We start from the raw sequence: 12,828 nt of genomic DNA, 5'->3' as shown, positions 1-12,828 counted from the left end.
CTACCGCATGAGTGGTTGCCCTTTTGTTAGTCTTGCCTCTTGTTTCTACACTTGTACTGGCTTTATGTATGGTCCTTTGGTGTTACTCAAACCAATCCCTGACTACCAACCGCTCTCCAATAATTGATATTTGGTGTGCACAAATGTTCCAAAGTCTGCTGTGGGTTGTGTGTGGTAGCTTTAGTCCCTAGGCTGATGTTCATAATTATTATTTTTTTATGTACTGTTGTCAAAATAATTTAGGTCTTCCCGGCTTTCACCTTCATCACTGTGCGGTAACCCTGGTCTCTCAATATTTTCAGCGGCCAAGACCCTGCAGATCTTCAACATTGAGATGAAGAGCAAGATGAAGGCTCACACTATGACAGATGACGTGACCTTCTGGAAATGGATATCCCTCAACACTGTAGCCCTGGTCACAGACAATGCAGTCTACCATTGGAGCATGGAGGGGGACTCTCAGCCAATCAAAGTCTTTGACCGTCACTCTAGCCTGGCTGGCTGCCAGATCATCAACTATCGCACCGACGCAAAACAGAAGTGGCTGTTGCTCATTGGCATTTCAGCGCAGGTAAATAAAGTGGGGTTCAGCAAAGCACCAGACGATCTTACTTTATCAGAGATCTATGGTGGGATATTCATTTGTGATAAAGCACTTGTGCTTTTACCTACAATAAAGTGTAGTTAGAAATCTTCATTGTGTTGGATGGAAAATTATATGGAATGGATGCATGTTTATGTAATGAAACAGCAGTTTTAATCATACACTCAGTTGTTCTACTAGATGAAGAGGTATTAAATGGATCTTTGGCTTTTGGGGTTAACTTGTGGGCTTTCTCTCCTCAGCAAAATCGTGTAGTCGGAGCCATGCAGCTATACTCAGTGGACAGGAAGGTGTCTCAGCCCATTGAGGGCCATGCCGCTGGCTTTGCACAGTTCAAGATGGAGGGCAACACTGAAGAGTCAACTCTGTTCTGCTTTGCTGTGCGAGGACAGGCAGGAGGAAAAGTAAGATTAGCACTGGATATCAATAATGGATAGAAATGATTTTAGAGAATGCATAATCCAAATCAAATTGAATGCAGTTAAAAACCTTTCAAGGGAAGATTGTGACACACTTTGTCTCATTTTGTCTTTTTCTTACTAGCTGCATATCATTGAAGTGGGGACTCCACCAACTGGGAACCAGCCATTCCCAAAGAAAGCTGTCGATGTTTTCTTTCCACCAGAAGCTCAGAATGACTTCCCCGTTGCCATGCAGGTACAAAAACCACTTACGAGGACACATGTGGAGCCTGTTTGTTTTTGTTGTACAAGATTCTCTCTAGTTGAAAACATCACCCTCCGTGGGTTCATATGTCATCACAGCGTGATGATACATTTTTAATGAAGATTGCAATCGTCTTTCCTTGGAGCTGTATTGAGGGATTTATTGAAGTGCTGTTTAAAAAAAGAGGTAATATTTACACTTTTTGAAATGCTGAAATGGCACCATTTAGTCCAACAAATGCACCTCAGTCTGATGTCTAAACTGAAATCAGTTAGTGTGGGAAAGGACAAATAATTAAGCTTATTTAGCTTCAGTGTCTTGATCTGTCTTTTTGTCAATCTGTTCTGACCATTCTCTTCTTGTACATCTAGATCAGCTCAAAGCAAGATGTTGTCTTTCTCATCACCAAATATGGCTATATCCACCTGTACGACCTGGAGACTGGTACTTGCATCTACATGAACAGGATCAGTGGGGAGACCATCTTTGTCACTGCCCCCCATGAGCCCACTGCTGGTATCATAGGAGTCAACAGAAAAGGACAGGTATTTTGAAGTACACATTCTGGCCCTCCCATCGATTTACCTCCCCAGTACTTTCCCCAGTGGGATTTCACCAGTAACAGATGTGTACAACATAAAGGGGTACTTTTAAAGTCACACCAGTAGAAAGTGTTTGAACGTAAAGATCTTACTGAATCAAAGACCATATTGTGAGCATCTTAGTGAGTATAAGCATTAGTAACTGTCCGTAATCATTTATCAACATCTACATTTTAAGCAGGGCTCTCAGATTAAACATGAATTTAAATATGAATATGAAAACAATGAAGAATCTGGTGTTGAGCTGGCAGACGTTTGTAGGATCTCTGCTGTGTTGAGTGAAATAATTAAATCACTCTCTTAATAAAAGCCAATAATCCCAATTTCACCATTGGGTCGGCATGTTAACAGCTAACACATACTAGCCTAGATGCCAGACGAAGTTAGCCCCGCCCACTACATTTGAGGTCGGGAAGTTCGGTCTGGAGTCGCTCCGTTGGGGAGAAATTATGCCCGGTTCGAAATCATCCGGACCAATCAGATTGTCACGGCTTTATACGATCATAGACAGATGATCAACGGTAACGTAATCAACCACGTCATCAAAGTGCCCTTGGGTTGAATTTGTTTTCAACAAACATGCCTGCCGCTGGAGAGCTGAGATGTGTAGATGCTGCCATTGAGTCTGTTTTAGAAGACAGCACATTCATTTTGAAAGAGGAACAGAGAACGTGGAGGCGACGCCAAAGCACCGCGCTAATCCCTATCGCGCCGGCGCTTGGCTGTTCACACCGGACACTGAAGCGACGCTGAACCGCCGGGCAGCGCTAATAATATCACCCGTTGATGCAGTAGATTAAAAGCATATACTTAATTGTTGCTCCAAAATTAAGCAACAGCGTCCCAACATTTGTCTTTCTTGGTGTTGTCTTTATACAACATGTTCCGAGGATCATACAACTCCCTGCACTTCTCCACTTCAATTATTAATTAAATGTCATCCATGTTGAAGAACTTCTCTGCTGTTTGCTCCGTTAAATGTCGGGTGTCGAGGGTAAATTACGTATTCTCCACTCAAGCCTATGTGGAGAATATGTAGTGTCCCCCCCCTCTCTCTCTTTTTATCTGTATCACTGCTTGTTTGGCTGTAGTGGATGGGCAGAGGGGGACATCTAATAATGTCATTGGTCAAATTAAAACTCCAGGACAACAGAAGGGGACCTCAAAGTATGGGATGCATATTTGATCATTTATATCATATAAAATATTTCATCAATATAGTTTAAGATCGTTTTTTCAGTGTGTTTCCTGGTGCGATACACTCGAGTCAAGCGCCAAAAATAGACTCAATGCCGAAACGATCGCTGCACGGAGCGAGGCAGCCTTGGCGCAGGGCGGCGTTTCAGCCTCCGGTGTGACCCGCACAAAGTTTTAACATGGGAGTGCATGGGAGCCAGCTGTTAATTAAGGCTTGACGCTGCGCTGAAGGGTCTCTTCGGCATCGCTTCAGCATCCGGTGTGAACCCGGCGTTATTAAAATAACTCGCAATGCGTTGCTTAACATACGTCACAAACTACGTTGCTCTGATTGGTTGTAGGTCTATCCAATTGAGCGAAGAGGAATTTTATTTCCTGGTCAGTTGAAACACGCCCCATAATCACAGCCCAATGGATCGGTCTCAGACTCACATTCTGACTAGAATTGTGAGTCTGACAACGTCAGGCTAAACACATACACCATTAATATTATTTATCATGTTTGATTTGGGATATGAGCAAGCATTTTTTTGAAAGGGGAGAGAAATGTGATCAGTGGTAACAATTATTTTTACAGTTTTTTACATATCTACATTATTGCAAATTGTTGAATTTGTTTCACATTAAAAATAACTAAGAAGGTGTACTTGCAGATATAAACACATAGTGATTCTCTCTTAACCTGTACCAGTATGAGACACAGTGTGTTTCTGGATTCTGCTGACATTTGTTTGTGATTCCCTTTTCCTGTGGCGTTTCACCATTTTTGTGTATCAGTGTAGCTCTTTGGTGTTGCTGTGTGACCTTGACTGAGGAAATCTCTGAGAAAATATCAAGCTGCAGTACAGTGTTTCCCGCAGGATTTTTTTCAGCAGCGGTGGTGTGGTCCCCGAGCCCTCTAGGGGGGTCCGGGGGCATGAACATTTTTTGTACCCTTTACATTGGAATGCATGAATCTGATGCACTTTGAGAGGAGAATATGCACTTAAATCCTATTCAAACAGTCCTGTGTATTACTGTAGATGGGATTATTGGTGTTGTAACTTTGCCTTTTGTGTCTTCATTTACAGATTTTTATATTTTTGTATAGTAATATTTAAACAAAAAATGCCACAACGCAAATATAATCAGGTCCAAGAACTGGCTAAACAGCTGCCCTTCCTTATCAGTGTATCTGATAAAGACAGATGACAAAATCAATTCAAACGTGTCACCTTTTACATTTATTTAATTAAATAATTTGTACTTTTATCGAACAAACTTGCCTAACATGCAGATCAAGTTGACGATTTATGGCAACAGAAGAAGACAACAAAAGAGGACAACAGACGGAGAACTGTGTAGTTTTTGCTCATCCACAAAGGCTACATCCAGCCTGCGAGCATTTAATTCTCCTTGGCTTTTTAAAGAAGAGCTCCAGTGCTCTTCTGTAGGGGAATTTGGTGGTGGGTTAGGCAAATTGATTAAGCTTGTTATTGCTTAAAACACTTCTTCTTAGTCTTGGGCGTCAAAAAGTGATGAGAAAATTATAAAATAAATATAAGTTATACATAATAGAAACTATTCATGATCTTTTAAGAAGTCCTTAGGTTTTTTCCCTGCATTTATGCTAATGACCACATGCTTACAGGCGATTAGCATAAATCCCTAACTAAAATACGCGATGAAAACGTATTTTATATGGCAATAAAGAACAACATCGGATCTAACAGTATGGATTCATTTTTCAAAGTTCCCAAAAATACCTAGGCTATAAATTCCTGACTGGATATAAGCTCCTGTAAAGGCTATGAGTGATCCCAAAAAGAGCGACAACACCCACACACACACACGGACGGAGCGGACGGACCCTTTTTGATTTAAGGCCTAATTATAGTCCTGCGACTGCAACCACGGAAGGCCACGCAGCTGCATCGACGGATCCGTTTTGGTTTATGCTTCCTAAACGGGTTGCGCATGTCGCAACGCAATCCACCGCCAGAACACTAGGCGGAGTAACCTTTTTTTTCGAAAACAAAACACACAAAGAAGAGACGTCTTCTTCTTCGTCGAATGTTTATTTACATCGCCACTCCGGCTCCTCATAGCTTATTTCTGGCGGACAAATCGGCCAGTCAGTGACAGGTTATACAAGTGGTCATACTTTCGGATCTCTTCTGCCAAGTGCTGTTCTATTTGGTCCATATTCGTTCTTCTAAATCTTCCTTGATTTCCGCGTATTGTGGGGCATGAAACCGGAAACTAGACTCCGGACGGGATGTAGTAAGCCGACCAATCACAAGCCTTGCGGGCTGCGTGAGGCTCGCGTCGTTTTGTCGTATAGTTACAAAAATTGGCGGACGCACGCAAGCCGCCAGAGGGCTCGAAAGGGGCGTGTTGCGTGTCTTGCGTGCATGCGTGCGTCCGTGCAACACGAGTATAATTTGGCCTTTATAGTTCTACGAGCCTTTTTGTTGTGAAAACAATTCACCGCCAGAACAGTAGATGGCGCAACTGAAGTCGAGCTTAGACTAGCCTACCTCATGAGGTATATAGAAGAAGTCCACGCTGGTTTATTTACGTCCTCCCGGCTCCTCACACACAGTGAACGATGGCAGCTAACAGAAAAAGGATGTTGATGACGCGACAGTTTTTGCTGAATAAAGTGACACCCAGCGGGTCATAATGCTTATGTTATCGTGTCTTAACGCAGCGGTTCCCCGGTCTTGTTTCCAAACTGCGTTTCTAATTCAACAGCTGCAACAGCTTGAAGCTACACGGAGGCAGCTAGCTTCCCCCCAGCTTCCACACACAGTCAGCAGGGACACCCGATACTAACTACTACCTTTAGTTAGTATCGATCTAAAGTGTTTGCTTCTAACCTGACGGTGTTTGAGAAACAGTGTCATGAGCCGTGGGATTAAAGTCAGCGGGTTTTTGCGCTGTTCCTACCGCAGTTAGCATGGTGGTTAGCCCGCTAGCCTCGTTATGAAAGTTCGTTATAACAGTATGTGACCGTACACACATGCCGTAAGTGCTCTAACCAGCCACCGTCAGCCGGACAACGCCGCTGGCTTAACACACTTGTCACATTAATCATAGAGTCGTAGTTGTGATTTTGGTTTATTGTGATGTAGGGAATGGAACAGGAAGTTTCATTCCCTACTCGCAAACTCGCTCATCCCTAGTAACTATGCCTTAACCAGCAGGAATAATTCCCATTCATTAGCAATTGGAAATCACAGTTAATTAGCTCCATCAAGGAGTATGTTTTCACCCCTGTGCGTTAGTTGGTTTGTCGGTTAGCTTGTTTGTAAGATTCCCCAAAAACTATTGGACAGATTACCAAGAAACGTGGTGGGATGATGTGGTATGGGTCAGATCAGAATTTTCCACACCAATACCCAGGGAATAATTCATGGATCAAATAGGCTGCCTTTAGGTGACTGACATCTGTGATGAAATTTGGTGCAGCTTAATTGTATTGAGTGTTTATGGCCTTTGGGGTGGTATGCCGGCTGATTACTATTGTAGTTAAGCTTGCATATATGTTTTTCCAGGTGTTGTCGGTGTGCGTGGAGGAGGAAAACATCATTCCCTACATTACCAATGTGCTCCAGAACCCAGACCTGGCTCTTCGCATGGCTGTCCGCAACAACCTTGCCGGTGCTGAGGAGCTGTTCGCCCGCAAGTTCAACACCCTCTTTGCAGCTGGGAATTACTCAGAAGCTGCCAAGGTGGCAGCCAATGCGCCCAAGGTAGTGCCAGTACTAGTAACACTGCTCAGAGTTAAATTACTTACAGTTCAACTATTTCAAGCTCAGACTGTTTAGACTATGCAGATTTCGTATAACAACAAAAATATTTTTTTTTCCTTTTTAATGTAATTTTATGTTTTATATGTAATATTTTTCCATGCATTGGTAAACCTGTGTACATTGTGTCTAAAAGGTGCTATATAAATAGACGTAACTTTTTGTGTTGCATGACACAGTAGTTTAAAATCAATAAGACGCATTAACTGCTGGATGTATTCTTTCAGTGTAAATTTTTTCTTGGTTTGAGAAGTTTCAATAGTAATTCATAACAATTGTATTGTTCACTACAGCCACTAATAGTCACCCAATGTTACTGTCTATCCTTTCTTCTATGCAGGCTCAAAGGTGACTATTCTCAACTCCAATCTCCCCACTGTCACTCACATAGATACTTTGTATACCCTTTTTTTCCAGGGCATCCTGCGAACCCCAGACACTATCCGTCGTTTCCAGAGTGTTCCAGCGCAACCAGGCCAGACATCTCCTCTGCTCCAGTACTTTGGCATCCTGTTGGACCAAGGCCAGCTTAATAAGTTTGAGTCTCTGGAGCTGTGCCGACCTGTCCTCCAGCAGGGCCGCAAGCAGCTACTAGAGAAATGGCTGAAAGAGGACAAGGTGTGTGTCCAGTGTTGGTTATTATAATGGATGAACTTTGTTATCTTCAGAGGAAGTATATTTTCAAGAAACATGACGTGGAAATATCTGTTCTTTTGAGCATACCAGAGTGTTGCACTTAGCGAGATCAAATAGCCTCAACTTTAAGAATTGCTTTCCAAAGCAAGAGATCCTTCATTTGCGAAGGAATAACTATTGCCAAGTGTTTTAACTTTTAAGTGGCATGAAAGTGAAGCAAATTCCAGGCTACAATTAAATCTGTTGTTTTTTTTTACATTTGAGAATTATATGTTGGTTATGAGGTATTTTAGTAAATAGTTGAACTGCAATCATGTGGTGCTTTATCAGGAATTCCTGCTATTTCAAACACTGTTCAGTGTCAAAGCTTGAAGATTACACCTACATGCTAGGTTTATAATTTAGTTTGCTCACAAAGGTTCAAGTGTCCATTTTATCCACCTGTTTTGTCAGTTGCTTTGTCCTGTATCTGGTTTTCAATAATGCTCTTTGTGTTTACAGCTCGAATGCTCTGAGGAGCTCGGAGACTTGGTGAAGTCTGTCGATCCAACTCTTGCCCTCAGTGTCTACCTCAGAGCCAATGTCCCAAATAAGGTCATTCAATGCTTTGCTGAAACTGGTCAGTTCCAGAAGATTGTCCTATACGCGAAAAAGGTAATTTGTAATTTAACCCTTGTTCCACTTTTGTCTGTACATTTGTTTGTGTTGTATGGTAGCCAAGGTGTAATTCAGAGATTGGGCTATTGGGATTAAAGATCTGTTGTCCTTGTAGGTGGGCTACACTCCAGACTGGATCTTCCTGCTGAGGAACGTAATGCGGATCAGTCCAGAGCAGGGACTTCAGTTCTCCCAGATGCTGGTTCAGGATGAAGAGCCACTTGCTGACATTACACAGGTAAAGAACAGTTATGGTTAGAGTAAACTTGCGAGAGAAAGTTGCTGGTTCAGAAATGGAACGATGATGCTTCACTACCGCCTGTAACCAAATGATCAATCTAAAAAAATCCTTATTATTTGATTCAACAGACAACCAAACATACATGTTTCAGTTTGACCTGTGTGATTATTTCTCTTATGTCTCCAGATTGTTGACGTGTTCATGGAGTACAACCTGATCCAGCAGTGCACATCCTTTCTACTAGATGCCCTTAAGAACAACAGACCGATGGAGGGACCCCTGCAGACACGCCTGCTGGAAATGAATCTGGTCCATGCACCCCAGGTAAATAAACATGGGAATACATCAGATTCAAATATGCTTATTATCTAATTTATCATATAATTTATCAAATCATGTATTTAGAGTCCAACCCTCAAGGTTGCTGTCTTTCTTCAAAAGCATCTCATTGTTTTTCCTCTGCCTCTGTTGCAATGTTTCGAATGATGCTGACATGACTTTGTCCCTGTGTCATGTCTCTCAGGTTGCAGACGCAATCCTGGGCAATCAGATGTTCACCCACTACGATCGTGCACATGTGGCACAGCTGTGTGAGAAGGCCGGTCTCCTGCAGAGGGCACTGGAGCATTATACTGACCTGTATGACATAAAGCGTGCTGTGGTGCACACACATCTTCTCAACCCAGAGGTACAGGAAGTACTTCAACTTACAATTTGTTTTTAGAATATACTTGTAATACTGCATTCTGTACATGCTCATTTTCTTTTTTCCTCTGCAGTGGTTGGTGAATTTCTTTGGCTCCCTGTCAGTGGAGGACTCTCTGGAGTGTCTTAGGGCCATGCTGTCCGCAAACATCCGCCAGAACCTGCAGATATGTGTGCAAGTGGCCTCCAAGTACCATGAGCAGCTCAGTACTCAGTCCCTCACTGAACTGTTTGAGTCATTCAAGAGCTTTGAGGGTAAGCTGGGAAAATACATCAACAATCTCACCTTTCCTGGTTATTTTCAGGGTACTGCTTGGTCTTAAAAATTTTCAAATTCAATAATCTGATAATATCATTTAACAGCAGGGTTGTGACAATGGAATCAGGTAAGGCTGATGGTCAAAGAGATCAGCAATTGCTGATGGCTCAAGACAAAATCTAGCTAGTTTTCCAATTCACACTATGAATAATTATTGACAGGGTTTAGGAGAGGCGGTGGTCTAGTGGCAGAAACTTGGACTATGGGCAGAGAAGGTCTCTGGTTCGACTCCACGGAGAGACAACAAAAGACAAACCTGGATTGATCTGTCCAAAAATCCAAGAGTCTCCCTACCCTGTCTAGTGCCCCTGAGCAAGGCACCTTACTCCCCCAACATCTGCTCCCCGAGCGCCATACATGGTCGCTCACTCCTCTGTGTGTCCTGCACCAGATGGGTAAAAAGCAGAGATTAAATTTCCCTACCTGCATGAGTGTGCCTTTGCATGTCTGTGCATGTGTTTGGGACGAATAAATGGATCTTAATCTTAATCTTAATTTATTTCATTTTATGTTTAGTTTGCCTCGCCTTATAGTTACACATCGGCATCCCCTCCCCTGTCAACACACACATATAAGCGACACTTGAGGCACCAACAGGTGTGCAGTCCGACCATATAGGCAAACAACTTTGCCGTAAATATGTGTTAGTAAAGGGAAATACCACAGCCTCTTTCCTCTTGATTCTATTGTCTGACACCAAATCATTGGATGTAAACTGCTGTGAAAGCTGTAGTGAATAATAACAAGGGGACCAGTTGGTGTTCCCCACCTGTAAAATTGCCGGTGACTTCAGTCAGGAGTTCCAGAGAGTGAGGTGTACTGCGTCTTATTTTATCCCCAGCACTCCACCATGAAAAATAGCTTAAAATAAATGCCTTAAAATGTATTCACTACCATATACTATAACTGGTTATTAAGGAGACCCTAGTGTGACATTTGGGTGAAAACATATTGCATGATCAAGAAATTATAACAAGGGAATGAGATAATAACTCTTGGGAACGTGATAAATAACAATTGGTCATGAGTTATGAATCTGTTACTTAATAACAAGACCAGGGGTCTCTTTTATAACCGTTGCGTACGCACAAAACGGGGCTTGAAACGTGCGTAGTTACAGAGCCGAGTCATCAATAGGTTTTAATAGTATCTTCTAACACTGTGCGTGTATCATCACCTGACAGATACAGAGCGCACAGGAGATCACTTATAAGAAATTAAGAAACTTTCCAAATAATATCCCAGAGTAGAGGTGGGGATCCACCGATGTGAGGGAATCGGTCCGATGCGAGGGAATCGGTCCGATGCTCTAAATAAATAAATATAAACGTGACAGTGGTGCTGGGTTCTGCGTGATGTGTGCATGCGAATAGCAGGATGAGGAAGAAGCGAGGGTTCAGCGATGTCTGATCAGCTGATATAAATTCTATTGATCTGTGATATTTTTTTTACTTCAGGCTCTGTTCTTTCTCTCGTCTTCACTCTCACACATTGTTATCCACAGCAGCAGCGGCAGAGTATCAGTGTATTTTCTTTAATAGTGACATCACTGCTGTCACATAAAATCGTTCTTCACCTCCACCTCCCTAACAAACACCTCGATGTCTGTGTCAGAAAGTTTCGCTCCCTCTTCTCATCGCTTGATGCCGTGACTCAAGGTGGAAACCCATTCAGCGGCATAGCAAAGAGACAGACACATTTTATTATGGTGTGGCATATTTTAGTTTGATTTTATTTTTCAATCTTAATAACTATCATTTGTACTCGTCATCAATAAAAAAAACACCTGTCATTTATCTTTCCGTTCCCATAACAATATACTGACAATGGGGATTTTCAGACATTTGGAAATGTTGATAAATCAGATCAATCACAGCTACAAAAGCAGGTTTTACTATTTCTCCTTATTTTGTTATGTTGATTTGACTTTATGTTGCAGGTTTGTTCTACTTCTTGGGTTCCATTGTGAACTTCAGCCAGGATCCAGAGGTCCACTTCAAATACATCCAGGCTGCTTGTAAAACAGGCCAGATTAAAGAAGTGGAGAGGATCTGCAGAGAGAGTAACTGCTATGATCCTGAACGTGTGAAGAACTTTCTCAAGGTTAGCAATGAACCAGTGCACAGGAAACATTTCACCATAAAATAATCAGAGCTTGTATTTATTATAGATGATAATTTTTCCATTATTCCCACTTTACAGGAAGCCAAGCTGACTGATCAGCTGCCTTTAATCATTGTGTGTGATCGGTTTGACTTTGTCCATGATCTGGTGCTGTACCTGTACCGCAACAGCCTGCAGAAGTACATAGAAATCTATGTGCAGAAGGTACTACTACTCAACTACATTTTATCCAACTTAGATGAAAAGTTGTTGAGTCATTTTCTTTCCTCTCTCCCCATCCCTCGATCCATCTCAACATTCATACTGTCTCAGGCCATGGTCTCTACCTTGAATGGAAATGTTTGAATAGTAACATGTGGATCATTTATTCCAGGTGAACCCAAGCCGTCTGCCAGTCGTCATCGGAGGGTTACTTGATGTAGACTGTGCCGAGGATGTGATTAAGAACCTTATCATGGTGGTGCGAGGACAGTTCTCCACAGATGAACTGGTAGCTGAAGTGGAGAAAAGAAATAGGTAAGAACAAGGGAATGAATTGAACTGTGTAGAAATAGAGAAACCCTCATTCAGCAGTTTGAGCATTAAAACGTAATAAGACTAAGCTCAAGAGTCATGAAAAATACTTTGTGTCGTTCTCCAGGCTGAAGCTGCTGCTACCTTGGTTGGAGGCTCGTATTCATGAAGGTTGCGAGGAGCCCGCTACCCACAATGCTCTCGCCAAGATCTACATCGACAGCAACAACAACCCTGAGCGTTTCCTGAGGGAGAACCCCTACTACGACAGCTGTGTGGTCGGCAAGTACTGTGAGAAGAGAGACCCCCACCTGGCCTGTGTGGCCTATGAAAGAGGACAGTGTGACCAGGAACTGATTCATGTGAGTCTAGAGTTAAAATCCTACCCGACTGTGGTTATTCCTCATATTCACATTTAACCTTATGATATGAAAACTTCTAAGGTAGTCAATTTCTGAAATGTTTTTCTTTTGACTCTATTGTTCCTTAGGTATGCAATGAGAACTCTCTGTTCAAGAGTCTGTCCCGCTACCTTGTGCGCCGCAAGAACCCTGAGTTGTGGGCGAGTGTGCTGCTGGAGACCAACAACTACAGAAGACCCCTTATTGATCAGGTACAACCCTTAACTGTATTTAATATCTCCAAACTATAAGTTAACTTAATGCAAAAGCCATCAGAATCACTGACTTGAACGATATATTGGGCTATAAATAAATAAAAAATGTGTTAATTGAACCAAATATATAGAACTTGAATTAATAAAATAAACA

General features: G+C 42.2%; 1 protein-coding gene across 2 annotated transcripts in view; it reads left to right on the top strand.

Annotated features, from left to right (window-relative positions):
* LOC133951755 (clathrin heavy chain 1) overlaps nucleotides 1-12,828 on the top strand; it is a 34,479-nt gene that overhangs the window by 5,324 nt on the left and 16,327 nt on the right. For both annotated transcript variants that reach the window (XM_062385881.1, XM_062385882.1), the window contains exons 3-18: nucleotides 303-571; nucleotides 847-1,008; nucleotides 1,148-1,261; nucleotides 1,642-1,815; nucleotides 6,609-6,806; nucleotides 7,281-7,481; nucleotides 8,001-8,153; nucleotides 8,272-8,394; nucleotides 8,584-8,721; nucleotides 8,921-9,085; nucleotides 9,177-9,357; nucleotides 11,361-11,524; nucleotides 11,624-11,749; nucleotides 11,919-12,061; nucleotides 12,186-12,420; nucleotides 12,549-12,671. In XM_062385881.1, coding sequence (XP_062241865.1) covers nucleotides 303-571; nucleotides 847-1,008; nucleotides 1,148-1,261; nucleotides 1,642-1,815; nucleotides 6,609-6,806; nucleotides 7,281-7,481; nucleotides 8,001-8,153; nucleotides 8,272-8,394; nucleotides 8,584-8,721; nucleotides 8,921-9,085; nucleotides 9,177-9,357; nucleotides 11,361-11,524; nucleotides 11,624-11,749; nucleotides 11,919-12,061; nucleotides 12,186-12,420; nucleotides 12,549-12,671 — 2,669 coding nt within the window. The remainder of the gene's footprint in view (nucleotides 1-302; nucleotides 572-846; nucleotides 1,009-1,147; nucleotides 1,262-1,641; nucleotides 1,816-6,608; nucleotides 6,807-7,280; nucleotides 7,482-8,000; nucleotides 8,154-8,271; nucleotides 8,395-8,583; nucleotides 8,722-8,920; nucleotides 9,086-9,176; nucleotides 9,358-11,360; nucleotides 11,525-11,623; nucleotides 11,750-11,918; nucleotides 12,062-12,185; nucleotides 12,421-12,548; nucleotides 12,672-12,828) is intronic.

This window comes from Platichthys flesus, chromosome 4, assembly GCF_949316205.1.
Source record: "Platichthys flesus chromosome 4, fPlaFle2.1, whole genome shotgun sequence".
Lineage (NCBI taxonomy): Eukaryota > Metazoa > Chordata > Actinopteri > Pleuronectiformes > Pleuronectidae > Platichthys > Platichthys flesus.
This window is presented reverse-complemented; position numbering and strand designations above follow the sequence as displayed.